We start from the raw sequence: 21,705 nt of genomic DNA, 5'->3' as shown, positions 1-21,705 counted from the left end.
ATCTCGTGCTTTGGCTGTTCTTCCTGGGTCTGTGGTCCTAAGTTGCCTGTGGCATGTTACACACATCTATCATCTGTTGGCTTGCATTGTTCCTGGGGAGAAATCCGCAAATTACCATCCTTTCTCAGTATGTGCTATTGTTTGTTTTTCCTTTTAGCTATTTTTAGGTGTTTTGTATCTTTGATCTTTAATAGTTTGACTCTGTTGTGCTTGGGTGTGGTTTTCTGTGTATTTTATGTTGGGATTCCTTGAACTTCCGAAGTTTAGAGATGTCAGGTTTTTCATCAGACTTGGAAAGTTTCAGGCCAGTATTTCATTAAATATATTTTTTACACGGTTCGCCCCTTCTCAGTTGGGCTCCAGGGACGCCTGTGGTGCACACGTTGTGACGATGGCAGTGTCCGAGGTTCATCAGCATTCCCTTGGGTTGTTTTCATTCTCTCTCTCGCTTTGGTCCATTTTCATTGGCCTCCTTCCAGTTCCCTGGTACTTCCTCCTGCCTTATTCATTCTGTTAAACCGTTTTTAATGTATTTTATTTCAGATATCGTAATCCTCAGATCTAGGATTTCAGTTTCTTTTTTATACTTTGTATTTCTTTCCCGAGAATCTCTGTATCTTCACCTTTTCTTTCTACCTTTTCTGGTAAATCTCTAAACATATTTATGATAATTACTTGAAAATCCTTATCTGGTCGGTTAGTTCTAGCATCAGGGTCATCTATGTTCAAGTTTGTGACCGTGGACCTGACACTGTGTTTAGAAAAACAGTGGAGACTGAGGGGCCCTGCTGCTTTATCTTCTTGTGCCTGGTGGCTGAAGTGAAGGCCGCACCCCCAAGGGGCTCATCTTGGCAAGAAGGGTGGGTTCTTCCTGCTTTACATCACACCTTCACATCCTTTTTTTTTTTTTTTTTTTTGGGCTGAGTTTGGTCTTCGTTGCTGCGCGCGGGCTTTTCTCTAGTTGCGGTGAGCAGGGGCTACTCTTCGTTGAAGTGCGCGGGCTTCTCATTGCGGTGGCTTGTCTTGTTGTGGAGCATAGGCTCTAGGCGCGTGGGCTTCAGTAGTTGTGGTGTGCAGGCTCAGTAGTTGTGGCTCGCAGGCTCTAAAGCACAGGCTCAGTAGTTGTGGCGCACAGGCTTAGTTGCTCCGCAGCATGTGGGATGTTCCCAGACCAGGGATCGAACCTGTGTCCCCTGCATTGGCAGGTAGATTCTTAACCACTGAGCCACCAGGGAAGTCCCCAAGGAGGGGTTTTAATGCCAAGCAAATTGCTACGTCATTTGGAGTCTGTCAGACTCCAGTCTGTCCCCTGCCTCTGCCATAATCAGTAGCTCGGCTGGCTTGAGGTTTCGGCCTTGGCAGGTCCGTCCACCACTCATGCCAGACCTAGTGCTGGCCCTGGGCTGTCGGGCTTATCCTTCCCAGGGAAATGTGATCTCTCTCTGGAAAGCAGCTCTTGGCAGCTCTTCACCTGCCCTCCTCAACAGCCCGACAGCTATGTGTGGGTTTGGTGTCGCCAAGCTCTTGCTGTTGGCTCCTGTCTCCCTGCTCCTGGCCTCTGCAAGGACCTGCTGTCCTGGCCCACCTATGCCCCACACCCCAAAGTGGGGGCCGTTCCCCTGTATTTCTATGTCTTTAGTATCATTGCATCCTGGTTTTTCATTTTTTCTATTATCTGGCAATGTTTGCTGGTTATGGAGCAGTTGGAAGGTATGAGCACAAAGAAGAAAACAAAAATCGTCCGTAGCCCCAACTCAGAGGCGGGTGCTGCTGGAGTCTTTTGCATTTGTGGGGAGATAAAGCGTGAGCAATCTTATTGGTCTCGTATAGTACGAGGGTCTGGGCCTTCGTTCCACTGAGACAGGAAGGAATTCTGGTCCCCTGGTTCTGTAACCCGTAACAAGTGCACAGGCCCAGACTGGCCCCCACCGTCCTGCAGTCTGTAAACGCCCAGACAAAATCCTCATGGCCCTCTCTGCCCCCCGACACTCCACGGTGAGCCTTAGCGAATTCTGTTAGGTCTACCTTTTATCTTTAAAGCATCTTCAGAATCTGACCACCTCCCAGCAGCCCGGCCCAGCCCCCCGTCTCTCCCCTGCACGTGGAGACAACCCAGCCCCTGCTTTCCCCCCGGACCCCTCCACCTTCTCTACACAGAGGAGCCAGGAAAATGGGTCAGATCAGGACCCTCCCCCACCCGGACCTGTCCATGCTGCTTGTGCTCATACAGAGCAGAGGCGGACAGTGTCTGACCAGCAAGGCCCCTCTGCCCCGTTGCCACCAGGCACCCTGCAATCCCTGCTGCCCCGGCCCTGGTGGGCTCCTGCTTTAGACTGCGGGTGCCGGTCCCTCCCCAGCAGCGCTGTCCTCAGACAGGTTTTCTCCAGGGCTGGTCTGAGCTGTGCCCTCCGCCTGGGGTCTCCCCAGCCGCCCTGCCTGAAACGCCACCACGCCGTCCCCACTTCCCTTCACGGCTGTTTGCCCCCAGTGGAGAGCGCCGTGCAGTCTGTAGGCTGCTTCTACTCGGCCTGGACCTGAGTTGTGTTTGGTCACACTCGTGCCCCGACCCTGGAAGGCAGGCCCTGGCCAAGGTGGCAACCAGGACGGGGGGACAAATGGTGGGCAGGCAACCTGGCGGGCTGCTCCCTTACCCTCTATCCTGCAACACATTTGGCTGCAGGGGCGACCGCCAGGAGTCCATCCTTGTGTCATGGACGGGCTCCTGTCTGTGCTGGACTCTGCCCTCACCTCATGGCCTCCAGATGGCTTCTGTGCCTGCAGGCAGGGAGGAGGGCAGAGGCGAGCGTCACCTCCCTGCCTTCTTCCTCAGGGCTCCCCCGACTCCCACTGCTCACTGCTGCTAACGAGAGGGCGAGGGGACCTGAGACTGGCCTCTCGGCGCCCTGAGCAGCCATGGAGCAGGAGGAGGGGTGGGGTCCCCGCGTCCCCGCAGGGGCTCTGGATGCCCTGGAAGGAGCCGCTGGCTGTTGTCAGGCCACAGAGGCTGCTCCCCTGCGAACCCCTCGCCCAGGCTGGTGGGGTCACAGGCTCCACTCAGCCCCCACAGTTCTTCTCTGAGCCTGGTTAGCGGCATGAAGGTTTCGTGCAGGGTCCATGGGAGTGGAGAGGAGGAACTAGGTTCTGGAGCCCGCCACGCCCCTGCCACTGCCAGCCCGGAGGCACTGAGCAGGCAGCCTCCCCTGGGTGGTTTCCAGGCAGTGCTGTCACGGGTGGGCTGCACCACAAAGCAGGACACACTCCTGGCTGTGGTCCAGGAGGGGCTTCTGGTGAAAAAAGGCTGGAAAGTGGGATCATGGGGAGATCTTAGTGATTTTTTTTTCTTCATACCTCCCTCGGTTTTCTAAATTTTGTTCAGTGAGCATATATTCCTTTTATGATTAAAAAAACAAAACAAAACAAAAAAACCAGCAAGCCTCTTTCTGCGCCCCACGGAGGGGCTAACGCCTGCATTCTTGCAGTTCATGCGGGAGATGGCGGGGGCCTGGCAGATGACAGTGGAGCAGAAGTTCGGCCTGTTTTCTGCGGAGATAAAGGAAGCAGACCCCCTGGCTGCGTCGGAAGCCAGTCAGCCCAAACCCTGTGCCCCCGAGGTGACCCCTCACTGCATCTGGATCGATGTACGTGCCCCCTTGGCTCCCTTGTGCTCCACCCACTCTTCCCCGAGGTCGGGGGCTGCCCTGGGACTCCAGGTTGAAGACTGCCCCACCTGGGGGTAGATGGCCCATCTCTCCCCCCAGGCCCCGCCGGTCTCGTCCCGCTGCCCCACAGACCCCACCTGCCCTCCTGTGGGCCTGAGCCCCTCCTTGGCAGGCAGTGGTGGCTCGAGGGTGGGGGGCCACCTGGCCCCGCCAGCAACATGGCCCCGCCAGCAGCGTGTCCCTTTCCATCCAGTTCCTGGTGCAGCGGTTCGAGATTGCCAAGTACTGCAGCTCTGACCAGGTGGAGATCTTCTCCAGCCTACTGCAGCGGTCCATGTCTCTGAGCATCGGGGGCACTGCGGGGAGCATGAACCGGCATGTGGCGGCCATCGGGCCCCGCTTCAAGTGAGAGCTCACCCCAGGGCCTGCTCCCCCGGGTTTCCTGTGGTTGGTCACTTGTTCACCAGAAACTGACCGAGCCCCCAGTACATGCCTTTCCCTGGGAAAGGGATCCGCATATGATGGCCGGGGCCACCACGCTCTCTCGGGGCTGGGGACATGGGGCAGCGTGCTGTCCACGGCAGGGAAGTGTGCAGGAGGTGCTTCACGTGGGGACCCGGCCAGCCAAACGCTCGGGGTGGGCAGCAGCAAAAGGATTCTGGTGACACATTGGAGAGGGAAAAACGGCCAGCTGTGTGGCAGAGGCTGGTGTGACAGCTCAGGCCCATTACCCTCTGAGGCCGATTGTGCCAATTGCACACCAAGCCCTGTGCAAAACCAGCCACACCGGGGGAGGGCACACACCCCCATAGGCAGCATGTGGCCCAGTGGGCCTCAAACCAGGTGCGGTGGTCAGGGGCGCTGTGGACACAGCAGGAGGGCCTGGCCTGGCATGGGGAGGGCTCTTGACTGGGCCTGCAGATACCTGGGGGGTCAGATGGAAGGAGGGTGAGGGGCCCCTGCAGGTGGGCACCACTCCCCCTACCTGTTCCCCTCCCTGAGCTCTTGACTCATGTTCCTGCAGCCCACTGGGCACCCCCTCGGGCCGTGCTTCTCAAACCAGTACCCAAGGGCTAGTTCTCTTTTTCCCTAATTTCCAGTCTGTCATGGACCTATACTTTTACAAATTGCAACGAGAATGGGTTAATAGGAGAGGATCCATGCTGGACCGTCCCAGCCATGGGAAGTGGCCATGGAGACGAGCAGGAGGGCTGCCCGTTCCTGACCAGCGCGTCTGTGGATGCCTGCAGGGCAGCCCTGATCTTGCAGAATCCAAGCAGATTGTTCTTAGAACCTGAGTTCTACCTTCGTAGTCACTGTAGGTGATGGTACCTCAGGGAGTGGTTTGCAGTTCGTGGGACCAAAGCTTCTGGCCGAGGGGCAGAGTCACACACATGTTTTCCCCCCAACAAAAGTGAAGGTTTAAAAAACCTTTCGTAAGGCATCGGTACAGTAATCCGAGACAGGTGACCACCTGCCCGATCCACAGCCCTGGCAGGAGGGCTCTGCCGCCCGCAGGTGGGCCCTGAGCTCAGGGAGAGGTTTGCAGGGGGCACCACTCGCTGACCGGGGCCCTCTTGCAGGCTGCTGACCCTCGGCCTGACCCTCCTGCACGCAGACGTGCTTCCCAATGCGACCATCCGCAACGTGCTCCGCGAGAAGATCTACTCCACTGCCTTCGACTACTTCAGGTGCTGCCCCCACCCCCTCCAGCCCCCAGGCCTGGGTCACTCGGCCTGCTGGGTGCCAACCCCCCGCTTAGCGGCCCGACTTGTCATTAGGAGGCTGCGCGCCCCACCTCGCCGCGCTTCCTGACTCCTAGGCCCTGGCACTCACCCTCGTCCCTGGCTGTTTGCAGTTGTCCCCCAAAGTTCCCTACGCAGGGAGAGAAGAGGCTGCGTGAGGACATAAGCATAATGATTAAGTTCTGGACCGCCATGTTCTCAGATAAGAAGTACCTGACCGCCAGCCAGCTCGTTCCCCCAGGTGAGCCCCAGCCTCAGCCGTGCTGCATGGTCACCGGAGGCCCACCCCTGCCCGGTCACCTCTTCTCTGGCGCTCCTGGGGAGCAGAAAGGAGGGCAGGGTCTCTAAGCAGACAGGCAGACACCCCTTGGTGTAACTTCGCAGCGCCGGGCCGTTCACAGGGGCCCCCTGCATGCCCGACAGTCTGTATTGGACTACGGCCTGTGTGCTGGGAGGGATAGGGCACGGTCCATTGTCACCTGGTGGGGCCAGTCTTACCGGCAGGCGACTCCAACATGGGGGTCGTGGGAGCGTCCCCCGAGGACAGGCACTTGTCCTGCAGCAGTTGGGGACCAGGGGCAGTTTTCTGGAAGAGGTGACGTGTGAGCTGCATCTCGGAGCATGGAGGGTGGACGGGGTCAGGGAAAGGCGCTGAAGTGGGAGCCGGCAGCCGCCCCACAGGAGGAAGCCCTGCTCTTGTTTCTCTGAAGCATGTAGCTGGTCACGCGCCCAGGCTGGGGGAGGCGCGTCTCCGTAGGCAGACCCACGCGGCCAGCCTGGCCGCCAGGAAAGGGAAAAGCAGGCACAGTGGTTGTAAGCAGCTCTTGGCTCCACTCAGAGCAGGGCAGGCAGCCCTGCCGTCTGTCCCCACGGGTCCCCGAGTCATCGCCATGTAGGAGGACACTGGGAGGTCAGTGCCGTAATTGATCAAGGCAGCTCCTCGATTTGCTTTGATTTGGGCTCAGGGGAACGTAGCACACTTTAGAAAGCTTCCATCTGCAGTGGTTCATGAGGAACTTTGCAGACACCTGGTTCGTCCAGGGAAGCCGTCACCGGCCGTCTCCCCCACCTGCTCCTCCACAGCTGCCTTGTCTGTGGTGAAGGTTCAGGCACCTCTTTCTAGAATGCCATGTCTGCCCACAGATAACCAGGACACCCGGAGCAACCTGGACATAGCGGTCGGCTCACGCCAGCAGGCTACACAGGGCTGGATCAACACCTACCCGCTGTCTAGCGGCATGTCCACCATCTCCAAGAAGTCAGGTCGGTGGGGCTTTGCTGCCGGGTCCCTTGGGTCCTCGGGGTCATGGAGCAGCTCCAAGGGACACTCTGTGCCCTCCCCCCTCCGTCCCCAGGCATGTCCAAGAAGACCAACCGGGGCTCCCAGCTGCACAAGTACTACATGAAGCGCCGGACACTGCTGCTGTCCCTGCTGGTGAGGCCCGTGCGCCATGCCTGCAGCGCCGGGGTGGGTGAGGGGCGCGGGCCATGCAGAGGCGCATCCGTGTCTGTGTCCCTCACCAGGCCACTGAGATCGAGCGTCTCATCACGTGGTACAACCCACTGTCAGCCCCGGAGCTAGAGCTGGACCAGGCCGGAGAGAGCAGCGTGGCCAACTGGAAGTCCAAGTACATCAGCCTGAGCGAGAAGCAGTGGAAGGACAATGTGAACCTCGCCTGGAACATCTCTCCTCATCTGGCCGTGCAACTGCCAGCCAGGTGGGCTGCCTGAGAGGCCCTGCCAGAGGTCCAGCACAGGGCACCGGGTGGGGGGAGGGCACGTGTCACAGCCAAGGACTGTAAGGGGAGAGCCATCGTAGCCCCAGACGCTCCCCAGTCCTGTGCAGTGGTGGGGTCTATCCCGCCAGGGGCCCAGCACCCCGGAGCCCGAGGAGATAACATCAGGGCACCCCAGGGCCTCACCTTGTTTGATGAGGAAAGGAAACACCTGTGGTTACTCTGGGAGGTAGGCCTGGGAGGTCTGGGTTGGTTCCTGGGTGGCATCTTCAGGCAGCAGGCTACTCAGAGGGGCGGTTGGCAGCCGAGTGTCCTGTGAGCTGTCCTGAGGCAGCTCTTAACAGGGACAGGACTCAGGCTGGTAGGTGCTGAGAGGGGCTTCCCAGGCCCCCTGTGCTGAATCCCAGTATACTCCATGTGCCTGCGTGCAGGGTGGGCCTTTCTTCCCCGGAGCCCATGCTGCATACTTAACTGCTTCCTTCTTCGGGTCCTAAGTCCTCCTCAGGACAGGATCGCAGCCTGATGGCATTTAGGCAGCAGCTGCCTGCCTTAGCCTTGGGCGGTCACACCTGAACACTTTGCACCCACCCTCCCACCTGCTAGGGTGCCTTCTGGCCCACAGGTGCCATACCGTGGATGAGCTGCTTTGGGGGCCAGGCCAAGGGAGGTGTCCTTAGAAGGATCATTCCTGCTCCAGGGAGTTCTGCCCTTGGGTCACAGCCGGTCACAGTCAACACCATGTCAATAGCCCCAGTGCTCAGATGTCACTGGGTGTTGGTCCACATCCCTCAGTCCAGGGCTCCCCTAGCCTCCGTCTTCGGTGTCTGCCACCCACACCCTCTGTGCCTGCAGGTTCAAAAACACAGAAGCTATCGGCAACGAGGTGACCCGTCTGGTTCGCTTGGACCCAGGAGCCGTTAGTGACATCCCCGAAGCCATCAAGGTAGCGTGGCGGGTAGTGTGCCAGGGCCTGGTCCTAAGCGCACAGAAACAGAGCTGCCTCCAGGGATGCCTGGAGGCGAGGAATACAACCAAAACCCACTGACCTCAGTGGTACCACGATTTTTCCGATCTCTTGTGTTATCTACTCTTCGGATGAAACATTTACTGTGTTTACAGTAGAAAAATGTTGAGTGTATTTCACCCTGGTTGAAGTTGTGCTGTTGTATGTAATGTGTCAGAAGCTGTTACAAATGCCTTGCGGTTTTCACTCCTTGGGGCCATCCCTGTGACTCTCTGCTTCCTCCCCAGTTCCTGGTCACCTGGCACACCATTGACGCCGATGCCCCCGAGCTCAGCCATGTGCTGTGCTGGGCGCCCACAGACCCGCCCACAGGCCTGTCCTACTTCTCCAGCATGTACCCGCCGCACCCGCTCACAGCGCAGTACGGGGTCAAAGTCCTACGGTCCTTCCCGCCGGTGAGCCCATCTGCTGGGTCGGCCTCGGGGCGCTGCCCGGCCCCACGGGGGGATGGAGGGCAGGCCTGATTGAGGGTGAGGACGTGTCCTGGGGGTGGAGTGACAGCAGGGCCAGTCCAGGCGGGGTGGAGCCCTGGGACCCCCGTCCTGCGTGGTGCTCTCACCCCTCCCTGAGTCATGGCTGCTCCTCCCCCACCACACAGGATGCCATCCTGTTCTACATCCCCCAGATCGTGCAGGCCCTCAGGTATGACAAGGTAAGGCATGCAGCATGGGCCGACCAGCCTGGAGGGCCGGGCGGGATGGAGCCCAGGAGCAGGGCCACTGAGCTGGGACCTGGGCCCAAGGTCTCTCACCCCAATGTGGTCATCCAGCGCCCGAGGCCCAGTCCTGCTGTGCTGGGTGAGCAGGTTCTGGAAACATTGCCGGCTGCTTCCTCAGGGTGGGCGACCTGGCCTGGGACCCGTACCTGCTGAATGGGGGTCTCAGCAGGTCCCCTAGCTCCCAAATCCAGCTCCCCGTCTCCTGGGGGGAGTGGCCAGGGGGTTGGAGGAGACAGCGTGTGTATTAGTGAGCTCAGGCCACCCTGGCAAAGTACACAGATTCGGTGCTTAAACTACAGGGAGCTCCTTCCACACAGAGACGTCTGGATCTCAGATGTCTGGAGGCTGGACGTCTGAGATCCAGGTGTCGGCAGGGCTGGTTTGCCTGAGGCCCTTTCCACGCCGTGTAGACGGCGGCTTCGCCCTGTATCCCCACACAGCTGTCCCTGTGTCTGTGTCCTAATCTCTTCTTAAAAGGACATAAGTCAGATTGGATCAGGGCCCCCTACTGATCTCATGTAACTTCATCAGTTCTTTAAAGGCCTATATCCAAATACAGTCACATTTTGGGGCGGGGGGGGGGGACCGGACTTCAACATATGAATGGGGGGTGGGAGCAGATAATTCAGTTGTAACAGTGTACATGCACATAGGGGCCTGGCACAGGGCCTGGACAGAAAACACCCACGGGGTGACCACAGCCCAAAGCCCTCACCACCCGCGCTTCATCCTGGTGCCACCCCCAAGCCTGCATCTGAGGGCAGCAGCGTCTACCACTCCTGCTCCTGCCCATACACTCCCCTGCCCTGGGCCCACAGGGCCCCAGAACACCCCATGCCCCGGCCAAGCCTGGAGACCCTGCACTGGAGGTTGCACATTCATGGTTCATCTTTAGATATAGTTGCTGGGTTAGAATTGGGTTATTTGAAGTTTGACCTGTTTGGGAAGCCCACCAACCCAAGTTGAGGACATCTGTCCAAGGAATACTTTACCAGATGGGCCGCAAATGACTGTGGGGAGGGAGAGGCTGCCCCCCAGGAGTTTTCCAGAAAGGCCAGCTGCCTTTGTAACCTAGGACATGAGAATTCAGCCTAAGCTGGGAGTGACATAGGGTTTTCTGGGGCCCGTCCATCACTGGGCAGCGTCTTCTAGACACCAGTCCACAGGGGCACATTTGAAACCCACCCACCCACGCATCGTGCTTGACGACAGCAGAAGCTGGTTAGAGTCCGGGGCTTAGAGTCCAGAGGAGGGAACAGAGGAGACAAAAGCTGGCGTGTGCCTGCATAGACAAAGACCCCGGCGGCTGGCCAGCCCGCTGGACTCGGGCTGGACTCCGCAGCCCAGGAGACGTTCTCACAGCCGGCACCGCTCGACCATACTTCTTTCTGGGTCTGCCAAGCGTGGAGTCATTGCTGCTTGGGTGAGAGCGGCCTCTCTTGGTGGATGGGGCCAGCCTGGGCTGACCTTGCTTTCCTACAGATGGGCTATGTGCGGGAGTATATTCTGTGGGCGGCATCCAAGTCCCAGCTCCTGGCACACCAATTCATCTGGAACATGAAGACGAACATCTATGTGGATGAAGAGGGGCACCAGAAAGACCGTGAGTGCCCGTCCCTCGGGCCCCACCCCGTCCTCACCACCTGCCCAGGGTCGTCATTCCTCCACTCCCACCTCTGACCCCTGCCCGGCCCCCAAGGCCCTGTGGCTCCATCCTGCAGCTCCCCGGGCAGCGCTTCCCAAACCAGGTCGTCCCAGGACCCTCACACCCTTGAAAACTACAGAGACCTTCAAAGAGCTTGGGTTTATATGGCCTTTGGCCATCCGTGCTCACCAACATTAGAAATTTAAAATGGCTTCCCTGGTGGCGCAGTGGTTAAGAATTCACCTGCCAATGCAGGGGACAAGGGTTCAAGCCCTGGTCCGGGAAGATCCCACATGCCACGGAGCAACTAAGCCCGTGCGCCACAACTACTGAGCCTGTGCTCTAGAGCCCGCGAGCCACAACTACTGAGCCCGCGTGCCACAACTACTGAAGCCTGCGCACCTAGAGCCCGTGCTCCGCAACAAGAGAAGCCACCGCAATGAGAAGCCCGCGCACCGCAACGAAGAGTAGCCCCCGCTCATCGCAACCAGAGAAAGCCTGCGCGCAGCAACAAAGACCCAATGCAGCCAAAAATAAAAATTGAAAAAAAAAATAGAGACCCATCTCACATAAACATAACTTTTAAAGAAGTGAGCGAGAAGAGTGGCATTGCTTAACACGTTTACAGGCCCCTTTAGTGCCTGTGGGAGATGAGGTCATCAGTGTGGTGGGAGATCCCCTCACTCTGCCTCTGCATTTCATGTCAGAATATGCTGTTTGGGCTGAAGTGGCTACAGGAGATTGGGCCTTGCTGACCCATAGTTGGAAAGGGAGGAGCGTCTGGTGTTCAGGCCCCCATGGGTGCTCCCCGCTAACACTACCAAGCTTGGCGGGACGGTTTCTCAGGGGTTCAGTGCAGTGAGGGGTCTGAACCGTGTTGTGAGCCTCGCTCTCTGTTCATCCAGCCCCTGGTTGCCCTGCACTCGCCCCTCGCAGGACCTGTAACACCCACCATGGTCACACCCAATGCGCAGGGCAAGGTCTCCAGCGCTGACGCATTTCGTGACGCAGTACTTAAAGATCCCGTGTGTGGAGCCCCAGCTGCCTCACAGGACAGAAACGTTTCTGAGTGCTAGGAAACTGTCAGGCTTTTTGGTCAAGTTTAACAAAGTATTGTAGTTGTTTTCCTTAAATGGCAGATTCATTTTATTCGTTTTCAAGAAAATATCTGCCATAAGTCTACGTCTGAGTGACTTTACCTTGTCTCTTGGTCACTCTTTCAAGTAAAAATGACGTTCCCTGGAAGAGGGGACAGTCAGATGCAGGTGCTCCCCTGAGACCACCACACGCTTCAGGTGCGGCCCCCTTGAGCATCCGTGATCCTGGGGCCCTCCACTCACCACAGCCTCACGGGCGTCAGCACCCTGAGGAGGGCAGACCTCCTCTGGGTGGGGTCTGGAGAGAGGGTCACCAGGACTGCAGGCTTACCCTCGGTTTCTCTGCAGCTGACATTGGCGACCTCCTGGAGCAGCTGGTGAAAGAGATCACAAGCTCCCTGTCTGGCCCGGCCAAGGACTTCTACCAGCGGGAATTCGACTTCTTCAACAAGATCACTAATGTGTCAGCCATCATCAAGTAAGTGGCATCTTCTCCAGGCCGCACTTGTGGGAGTTGCCCAGGGAGCTTTGTAGACATGGCCCCTCGACGTCCCCACTAAGGAACAGCCAGACGGGGAGTCTGCTCCCGCCATCCAGGGCCCCCGCGGGCATAGCAGATGCACAGAAAACACCATCTCAGGTTCACTTTGGGTCTTGCCCAAGCCTGAGGACATCTGCTGTCCAGGTTCTGATGGTCCCCGTGGTGTTAGGGAAACCAGACTCCTTTGTAGCCCCAAGGTCCTTTCTTGATTCACCTCCTGGGCCGCCATTCACGTGGAGCAGACGCCGACCTTGGACGTCTTGGGCCACCCATTTGTGCAGGATGGGGCCCCGGAGTTGTGGATGCTGGCCGGGCGCCTGGGGAGGCAGCAGGGGAGCCCTAGTGCCATTCCTCCAGGCGCCTAGTCACCACACTGTCCCCAGTGCTCAGGCTCAGCCCCCACCCCATCACTGCGGGCCACGTGTCCCATGGTCCTCTCCTGGCCAGTTCTAAGCAGAGCGGCAACGTGGCAGCAGAGATGGAGGATCAGGGTGGACTCCCTGGGCCTCTGCCATGTGAGAGGCATGATTTCATTTCACTCGCCTTGTCGTGGGGCGCAGAGGTCTGAGGGCCTTCCCGAGGCCACACTGCCAGTAAACCACGGAGCCCGCAACCTGGCCCCCACAGCAGCGCACCACCCCCTTCCCCTGCCCCAGGTGGCGGAGCGCAGGGCTAGGGCTCTCGGACAGGAGGGCCTGTCTGTGCCCTGAAGCCACAGACACCAGCGTCTGTGTTTTGTTCTCCAGGCCCTACCCTAAAGGTGACGAGAGGAAGAGGGCTTGTCTGTCGGCTCTGTCTGAAGTGAAGGTGCAGCCTGGTGAGCAGGGCTCGAGGCCAGTGAGACGGGGGTCTGGGGGGCCCTGGGTGCCCGGCACCCCTCTCCAGAACCTGCCCCTGCCAGTGGTCACTCTTGGTTCTCCTAGCTACTGCTGTTTTCTGAAGGCCAAGGCCCTGTCCTTGGCAGCTGTGGTTCTAGAAGGTTCCTGAGCTCCAGTGTAACAGAAGCAACGCAGGCCACACAGTGGGCTTAGGGAGGAGCGGGGGCGTCCCAGGTGTGCTAGGGCCTGTAGGATGAGCGAACCCATGCCCCCCTCCCTGGTGCTCTTGCCATGTGGTCAGATCCGTGTCTTTCCAAGACAAGACGGGAACCCAGACGTCACCGCACAGCTCCCCGTTCTTAACTGTCTCACACACTCGTTCTTCAAAACCCTGGCCTTGCACACTTGCCCACTGCCTGCCTCAGTGGTGGGCACCAGTGCAGGGCCCTGGGTAGGCCTCTCCTGACCGTGCTGAGCCCTGCCCAGCCCCGCCCCAGAGAACACTCAGCCTCCCAGGGGACACCATGCTGCCGGGTCGTGTCCCCGAGGCACTGGGGAGCCAGCTGGGCTCTAGAGCAGAGTGGAGCTTGGGCTGTGTGAGGGAGGCTGGGCTGGCGAGGGAAGGAGGGCGGACGAGGCGGGGGCCCACATGGTCCCCAGGGGCCCAGTCCCTCCCACCAGGACCCCGCCTCGAGCACCCCCACCTCCGGGGGCTTGGGGAACTGTGGTCCGTGACCAGGAAGGGCCTTCTCTCGACCTGCCCTGACAAGGTCGAGCTGGGGGTGTCAGGTGGGTGGGCGCTGGGGCTCCTGTGTCCTGTGGCACTGGCGGCCAGTGACCTGAGAAGCTGAGGGTTTAGGGTGTCCTCTTGGAGAAGCGTCTGCGGGAGGCGGTGGCCCCATGTGGAACGTCAGGATGGGTCCAGGGAAACAGCACAGAGTCAGGGATGACGGCCTTACCGGCCTCGGAACAAGGAGTCGGCGGTGCCGCAGGCAAGGCCCTCAAGGCCTCAGCACAGCCCCGTCTGCTGGGAAAGCCTCATCCTGCTTGGGCCCTGGGATGTCCCTTCTGTCCCTCACAGGCTGCTACCTGCCCAGCAACCCCGAGGCCATCGTGCTGGACATCGACTACAAGTCCGGGACGCCCATGCAGAGGTGAGGCACCCCCCGCAAGCTCCCCCTCACGGGCTCCCATTCCCTGTCACTTGTGCCCCATTCTCTGTTGTTTTCCAGCGCTGCAAAGGCCCCGTATTTGGCTAAGTTCAAGGTGAAACGATGCGGAGTTAGTGAACTTGAGAAGGAAGGTCAGTGGGGCACGTCCGATGTAGTTTGGGGTCCCCATGAACAGTGACGGCCTCCAGCCAGTCAGTCTGGGCACTTGTCTGGGGGTGGCAGGCACGTGTGCAGTGACAGAGGCCCCAGGGAGGACTGGTCGGCTTGGCTGCCGTGCGAGTGACCGCAGGCTGGCAGCCTCCACAGCAGGAGTCGATTCTCTCCCAGTCTGGAGACCAGGGTGTCGGCAGGGCCCTGCTCCCTCCTGAAGCGCTGGGAAGGATCCTTCTGGCCTCTTCCCAGGACAGGGCATGGTTGTTCCTCAGCTGTGGCTGCCACATACATCACACTCTGCAGTTCTGGGGGGGCATGAATGTGGGGAGCACAGCAGCACAAGGGTGTGGCCCTGGGTCCTCGCTCCTCAGCTGTTCTTAGGAAGAGACCCTGGCCCCGTGGCCCCACCCACTGACCCCCGGTGTCTGCTGGGCCTCGTTGGCCTCCTTAGGGTTTTGCAGAGATGATCCCTAAGGTTCTGTGTTGCTTCAGGCACATGATCAGGGCTCGCCCCCAGCATCCTCAGAGGGCCTCTCTGTCCGCCACTGACAGGAAGCCTCTCTCTGTGCAGGTCTGCGGTGCTGCTCAGACTCCGAGGATGAGGGCAGCACACAGGAGGCCGATGGCCAGAAAATCTCCTGGCAAGCAGCCATCTTCAAAGTGGGAGACGACTGCCGGCAGGTAGTGGGCTGGGCAGGCAGGGCCAGAGGTGGGCGGGGCTGGGGCAGGCCCGCCTCTCTCCAAGGCTCCAGGCACACTTCTCAGCATCACACAGAAATAGGAATCCTTGGTTCCCCATTTGATTCTGTTGCCTTGGAGTACATCAGGGCTTTCTGCTAAACCCAGAGGCCTCTCCAGTGGCCCCCACCTCCCGCTGTACACCCTGGCTGCTCAGGGGGAACTGCCCCGGGGGGATGGGTGCCCCTTACTCACACCCACCGCCAGGCAGTGCATCCTCGCAGTCTGCCCAGGGAGCAGTGGGCAGTCAGGCTCACCAGGGCCTCCCTCCCTCCTACCCCTCCCCCTCCCCCTCACTGGGCAGGGCCGCAGGCACCTGGAGCCAGCAGCCCACTACCACCCTGAGTCTCTCCCGGTTCCCAGGACATGCTGGCCCTGCAGATCATCGACCTCTTCAAAAACATCTTCCAGCTAGTTGGCCTGGATCTCTTCGTCTTCCCGTACCGGGTGGTGGCCACCGCCCCTGGGGTAAGTTCCCCAAGCAGTTGCTTGGGCGCTGCCCCTGTCCCTCACCCTGCGGTGTGCCCGCAGCCTCAGCCTCGGCCCTTCCTCCCTAGTGCGGGGTGATCGAGTGCATCCCTGACTGTACCTCTCGGGACCAGCTGGGCCGCCAGACCGACTTTGGCATGTACGACTATTTCACGCGCCAGTACGGGGATGAGTCCACGCTGGCCTTCCAGCAGGTGGGCAGCAGGGCGGCCCCACTGCCCCCCAGCCCCAGCTCCCGCATTGGTCAGCACCCTGTTTTCCAAGTCCTCGTATGTCTGGGGGTAAAACCAGGGCATCTGTAACCTTCCTTGGGATGAAAGGCATGCCTTGAGAGGGGCTCCCCAGGAGAAAGCTGACAAGAGTTGAAGGGGGGAAGGGGCCACCGCCCTGCACCTAAGATGCACCCACTTGTCACTCCGGCTACCAAGGTTTGGCTTGCTGATCTAAGCGCAGGCCCAGGGGTTCCAGGGTGCCCACAGGCCCAAGAGGGCACAGCTCCGGGGCGCCCTGAGCATGCTGTCTCTGCACAGGCGCGCTATAACTTCATCCGCAGCATGGCTGCCTACAGCCTCCTGCTGTTCCTGCTGCAGATCAAGGACCGGCACAACGGCAACATCATGCTGGACAAGAAGGGCCACATCATCCACATCGGTGGGTGGGCATCCTGCCGCGGGGGCACCGGGGCAGGGGCTCTGGGGGTTGAGGAGCTGGGCTTCCTTTCCAGCCGCTGCTCCCCAGCGTCCCCAGGAAACGGCAGCTACAGGGCATCCACCCGGCTTTGCCCTGCAGCTGATCCCAAAACGATGGCTCTTTGGGGTATTGCAGACTTTGGCTTCATGTTTGAAAGCTCCCCGGGTGGCAACCTCGGCTGGGAACCAGACATCAAGCTGACAGACGAGATGGTGATGATCATGGGGGGCAAGATGGAGGCCACCCCCTTCAAGTGGTTCATGGAGATGTGTGTCCGCGGCTACCTGGCCGTGCGGTGAGCCCTGTGGATGGGGCGGGGGGCAGGGAGGGGCTTCCATACTGGGCCCGTTCATCCAGCAAGCCCCGCCTGCCCCTCAAAGCTCCCCTTGGGTCATCTCAGGCCTTTGGTGGACACAGAACTGGGGTTGGGGCGGGGGTATGCACGGGAGGCCCCCTGAGGCCTCGCCTTCCTGTCACGTCTCTGCCACCTGTGCCAGCAGCATCTTGCTCCAGGCATCAGTGACCCTCCATGTTCTGCATCTCCCAGGCTTGGCCTCGCCTGCCGACGCCTTGGGGCCCCTCTGAGCACCCCACCTGCCCTTCCTCCCTAGCCTGAGCCCCTGCACCCCCAGGCTGCGTGCCAGGGACTCAAGTCCTGGCTTCCAAGTGTCATGTGGCCAAAGCCACAGAGCAGTGTGGGGACACCTGGACTCCAACCCGAGTCTGCTGAAGCCTGCATGGCGCGTACGCGGTTCCCTTCAAGAAGGGAGGATCCCTTCCTCGGCCGGGCACAGAACCACGGCAGGGGCCGAGGGCAGGCCCTGGGCAGGGGCTGCATGTTGACCACAGGCAGGGCCCCCACCCAGGCTGGCTTCTGTCCACCTCCCTCCCTGCCTCTCCCCAGGCCCTACATGGACGCCGTTGTCTCTCTGGTCACTCTCATGCTGGACACGGGCCTTCCCTGCTTCCGCGGCCAGACAATCAAGCTCTTGAAGTAGGTCCGGCAGGCAGGCCACTTGGGGGCGGCTGTCCCCTGAGATGGGAGCCCCTCGAGTGCTGGTAACAGGGACTGTTATCGAGGCCAAGTGCTCCCCCTTGGACGCCCAGACAGACGGGGTCCTGGGTGAGGCACCGTCCCCAGACCTCTCGTGTGTGAGGTGCCATGGCTTAGGCGGAGGATGTACCCTGCGGCCCTTCGTCCCTCAAGGGTGTGTCTGGGCCAAGCCCCGGGGCTGCAGTGGCTCAGCCCCCTGCCAGTCCTACCCTGGCCGCAGGCCCCTGGGCCCGGGAGGTGCTGGGAAGGGGCCCAAGCCCTCGAGGCCAGCTGGGAACCGTGTCCCCACAGGAGGCCAGGCCACTAAGTGCAGCCCACCAGCCAGACCACGTCCCTGCAGGGAGGGCAGCCTGGAGCCCTGGGGGCGGCAGCCCTGACACGGTCCTTCCCCCCCGCCAGGCACAGGTTCAGCCCCAACATGACAGAGCGAGAGGCCGCAAATTTCATCCTGAAGGTCATTCAGAGCTGCTTCCTCAGCAACAGGCAAGTCACCCTGTCCTGCCCCACCCACGCACCCGTGTCACTTATCTAGTGTTCAGTGGGCACCTGTGCAGGCCCACACCTGGGCCAGGTAACAGGATGCACTGCCCCGAGACGCCCGGCCCAGTGGGGCAGGAAGTGAGTTCTGAGAGGCTTCAATCCCCTTCAGCTGCTGTGGGGGCCATGACAGGAGGGGCCTGGTGGGGGAACTGGGGCCACTAGAAGCGGTGGGGCCAGGCCTCAGTGACAGGCCTGGGGACAGGCTCCCAGGGGCTGTGACAGTCGAAGGTGGCCTTGAGGTTTCTAGACTCAACAACGGGGTGAGCGAGGGGAGTCCAGGCCCCGGGAGGTGCAGAGGCCCCAGGCCCACACCCTGGAGACAGAGAACTGGCTCCGGTGGATCCGCCGAGGTCCAGTGGCACAGGAGCACCACTTGGTTTTGCTGACTGGGGAGCAGAGAAGTGGGGTTGCTCAGGGTAGCAGGAGGGGTTTGGAGGGCGGCATGAGGCAGGCTCTCCTGATGGTGATGTGAGGCGGGGGGTTGGGGGGCGGGGCGGAGCGCACAGACCCCTTCCAGCCACATGCCAGGCCCCAGGGCTGGGAGTCAACTCCTACAGACGCACCCCCGGGCCACATCCCGGGCCCCAGGACCAAGGGCAGGCGTCTGGCTGAGGAAGGGCATCCTCTTGAGCCCACTTTGGGGCCCATGAGCAAGGAGGAGATGGGGCATAACAGGGAGGCTGTGGCCATGGGTGAGGGAGCAAGTGTCCCAGTGAGAGAGGGGCTGGCAGGCAGACAAAAAGTCCGCGATCGGGCACTCGGCCTCCAGGGGTGTAGCAGGACGGCTCAGGGGGTCGGGTCCCCAGACCAGCACAGGCCCCTCACAATCCCCTCTGCTCTCTGCTCCCAGGAGCCGGACCTATGACATGATCCAGTACTATCAGAACGACATCCCCTACTGAGGGGCAGAGTGCCGCAATCACTGCCTGCTGCTGCACACGGCCTGCCACTTCATCCGATGGACAGATGGGCTGAGATGCCCCTGCAGAGCCCGGCAACCCGCTGCCTCCCGAGGTGTCGCCTACATGGCCCGTGCGGCTGGAATGACAATCAGAGCCAGTCTCTGCACAGGTGTGAGCTATGCTTGCACTGGACACATTCCCTGCCTGTCTTGTCTCAGAGGTACATGAAGTATTTTCTTGTGTATAAAAAATGGGAAAATTATATTTAACCTAAGATTCAACCAACGTAAACAAAATAAAAACAAAAAAACTGCGTTGGAGCCAATTCAGTCCTAAGTGCACGTTCAGCTGGGGGTGGGGGCCGCCAGCCCAGGAGCCTCGCAGCCACGAGGGGCCATCCCCAGTGCCCTGGCTGTGAGCTTCACAAAGACGACTCACCACAGCATAGATGTACCGAAAATAACACTGTATTTTCCCTGATGGCTCTCAGGGCTCCCGCAGAGGCCACCTGGCCACCCCATTCTCGTCTCTCCTCCGCAGGCATTGCTCTGCGTCCTGCCTCTGCTCCGGTCCTTCCCGGTGTCCCTCTCGACCACCTTCAGGTCCTCTACTCCAGGACACCGCCGTCCTCATGCACCAACCTCCCCGCAGTGTCCATCCCCACCCGCATGACCCTCCAAAGACCCAAAACTAAAAAAACAATGACAGAATATCTAGAAATAAGTCACACAAAAGATGATTGATTGATTGGTTAAAAAGCAGGTAAGGACTTCCCTGGTGGCGCAGCGGTTAAGAATCTGCCTGCCAGTGCAGGGGACATGGGTTCAAGCCCTGGTCTGGGAAGATCCCACATGCCGCGGAGCAACTAAGCCCGTGTGCCACAACTGCTGAGCCTGTGCTCTAGAGCCCGCGAGCCACAGCAGCTGAGCCCACGTGCCACAAGTACAGAAGCCCATGCGCCTAGAGCACGTGCTCCACAACACGAGAAGCCATTGCAATGGCAAGGCCGCGCACTGCAACAAAGAGTAGCCCCTGCTCGCCACAACTCGGGAAAGCTCGCACACAGCATCGAAGCCCCAACGCAGCCAAAAATAAGTTAATTAATTTAAAAAAGTAATTAAAAAAAAAAAGCAGGTAAGATACAGGTGAAGAGACAACCCATCAATGAAAGGCAGAACAATGAAATTACCAAAAATGAGGCATAAAGAAAAGGAGAGTTGAATGAGACGCTTCAGTCACCCACGACAGGATTCCAGAGTTGGTGAAAAACACCCACTCAGCTGCAGGAAGCACAGTATAAATAAATATAAAGAAGCAGCCAATATGTAAGTTAAAAGAACTTTTTAAAATATTAAATTAATCCAAAAGAAGGCAGGAAAGGAAGAAGAAAAGAAGAAATAACATGGGACAAAAAGTTTTGCAGTAGCAGACGACAGTCCCACTGCATCATTAATTCTGTTAAGCATGGACAACTAAGCACTCCAGTCAGGAGGCAGGAATTATAAACATGGATAAACGTGAGACCCAATTATATGCTGATGACAAGCAGTGCACTTTATAGTCATGGACCTGACGCAGAAGTAGAGGAAATAGAAAGATTCACCATCATCGTGTGTACATGTGTTTCCGAAGCAAAATTTGACAGAATTCAGGGGAGAAATAAACTAATAGAGTTGGAGATTTTAACATCCTTCTCTGCACAAGTGATTGATAGAACACAGGATGCCATCACACATGTAGCCCTGATGGCGATTATGAAATGCAGTCCGTCAGCAGCAGCACCCCATCTGTACTTGTTCACCACGTCAGGCTGATCCCACGGAATTGTTAGGAATCAATAAGATATCTGGAAGAACCCTAAATACTTAGAAATTGAAAGAGTGGAACTGAAACACCAGACAAAATACACGTAAGAGCCAAGGGGATGATCCGAGTTAAATGCTTTAAGGTCGTGTTTGGGGAGGTGCATAGAGGTGAGCCTGTTCAAGTAGAAAGGAAACCAGAATATCAGGTGTGACTTCCAGAAAGATCAAACAGAAGACCAGGAAGAGGGGGGAGCATAGGAAGTGCAGGACAAACACACTATAAAATGTAGACACACACTCAAACACAGTAGAACTGATTTGAAACCACAATACTTGGAAAGGAAGCCTGTCAAACTGGCTTTAAAATGAAAGTCAATTGAATGGCACGTCCAAGACTCCGGCAATATGGCAAATTATACATCTTGAAAAGTTAGAAATGCTATTTACAGTACTGGGTAGAAAAATCTAAATCCACAAGCTGACAAGCAAATAGGTTTCTTTAGAGACAAAAAACAAAATGAAATTTAAAATCTTAAGAACAATCAAGTTCCTCTTTCGATTACGCAGGAGACAAAAGACCAACCCAAGAGCCTGATACCTTCGAGGAGTTTCTGGGGAAGCTTGGTCCACACTCAGGACGGGGTGTACCCAAAACATCACTCCCTTGATGTGAGTGTCTGCGAAAAACTCTGAAATTCTTAAAGGTGATATACTGACAGCTGTCCCCTTAGACAATACTGTGTTTCACCACCTCTGTTCAGCACTTGGCACTGGGGGCCCTCGCCAGTCTAGTCAGGCCACAAAAGGAAAAGTGTAAGAATCTGGAAAGGAGAAATAAAACTCAGAAATGGCCTTTGTGTACATAAAAATCCAAAATAATCTGAATATTCTATAGTCAAGGTTCAGGATACAGGTTAATATACAAAAATCAATTATGTGTGTGTGTGTATGTGTGTACATATATCTTACAACAACAACAAAAATGAAAACACTACCATTTACAATTGCACCCCAAACATCAAATACCAAGAAAAAAATCTAATGACCTATTCATAAGAAGTACTGAAAACTACAAATGTTGAAAGAAAGAAGATCTAAACAAATATTCATGGGTTGGAAAACTCAACATTATACAGATGTTTGTTTCTCCCCAAATTGGTCTGTAGTTTCACTGCAAAT

At 58.1% G+C, this 21,705-nt stretch overlaps 1 protein-coding gene across 9 annotated transcripts in view; it reads left to right on the top strand.

Annotated features, from left to right (window-relative positions):
* Positions 1-19,034, top strand: part of PI4KA (phosphatidylinositol 4-kinase alpha) — a 98,084-nt gene extending 79,050 nt beyond the window's left edge. For 2 of the 9 annotated variants that reach the window (XM_036822835.1, XM_036822840.1), the window contains 23 exons: positions 3,480-3,638; positions 3,913-4,064; positions 5,243-5,350; positions 5,518-5,645; positions 6,548-6,667; positions 6,760-6,839; positions 6,929-7,122; positions 7,993-8,083; positions 8,392-8,559; positions 8,763-8,816; positions 10,365-10,485; positions 11,973-12,102; positions 12,912-12,982; positions 13,843-14,137; positions 14,216-14,286; positions 14,880-14,989; positions 15,410-15,514; positions 15,604-15,729; positions 16,066-16,186; positions 16,325-16,520; positions 17,130-17,219; positions 17,679-17,762; positions 18,670-19,034. In XM_036822835.1, coding sequence (XP_036678730.1) covers positions 3,480-3,638; positions 3,913-4,064; positions 5,243-5,350; positions 5,518-5,645; positions 6,548-6,667; positions 6,760-6,839; positions 6,929-7,122; positions 7,993-8,083; positions 8,392-8,559; positions 8,763-8,816; positions 10,365-10,485; positions 11,973-12,102; positions 12,912-12,982; positions 13,843-14,137; positions 14,216-14,286; positions 14,880-14,989; positions 15,410-15,514; positions 15,604-15,729; positions 16,066-16,186; positions 16,325-16,520; positions 17,130-17,219; positions 17,679-17,762; positions 18,670-18,721 — 2,826 coding nt within the window. In that variant the 3' untranslated portion in view covers positions 18,722-19,034. Of the gene's footprint in view, positions 1-3,479; positions 3,639-3,912; positions 4,065-5,242; positions 5,351-5,517; positions 5,646-6,547; positions 6,668-6,759; positions 6,840-6,928; positions 7,123-7,992; positions 8,084-8,391; positions 8,560-8,762; positions 8,817-10,364; positions 10,486-11,972; positions 12,103-12,911; positions 12,983-13,842; positions 14,138-14,215; positions 14,287-14,879; positions 14,990-15,409; positions 15,515-15,603; positions 15,730-16,065; positions 16,187-16,324; positions 16,521-17,129; positions 17,220-17,678; positions 17,763-18,669 lie in introns of those variants that run through there. The other 7 variants (XM_036822838.1, XM_036822836.1, XM_036822839.1 and 4 more) reach the window with 7 other exon arrangements.
* Positions 19,035-21,705: the final 2,671 nt, after the last annotated feature.

The sequence above is a fragment of the Balaenoptera musculus genome, chromosome 14, assembly GCF_009873245.2.
Source record: "Balaenoptera musculus isolate JJ_BM4_2016_0621 chromosome 14, mBalMus1.pri.v3, whole genome shotgun sequence".
Lineage (NCBI taxonomy): Eukaryota > Metazoa > Chordata > Mammalia > Artiodactyla > Balaenopteridae > Balaenoptera > Balaenoptera musculus.
Note: the sequence above shows the minus strand (reverse complement) of the source record. Positions and strands in the feature narration are given on the sequence as shown.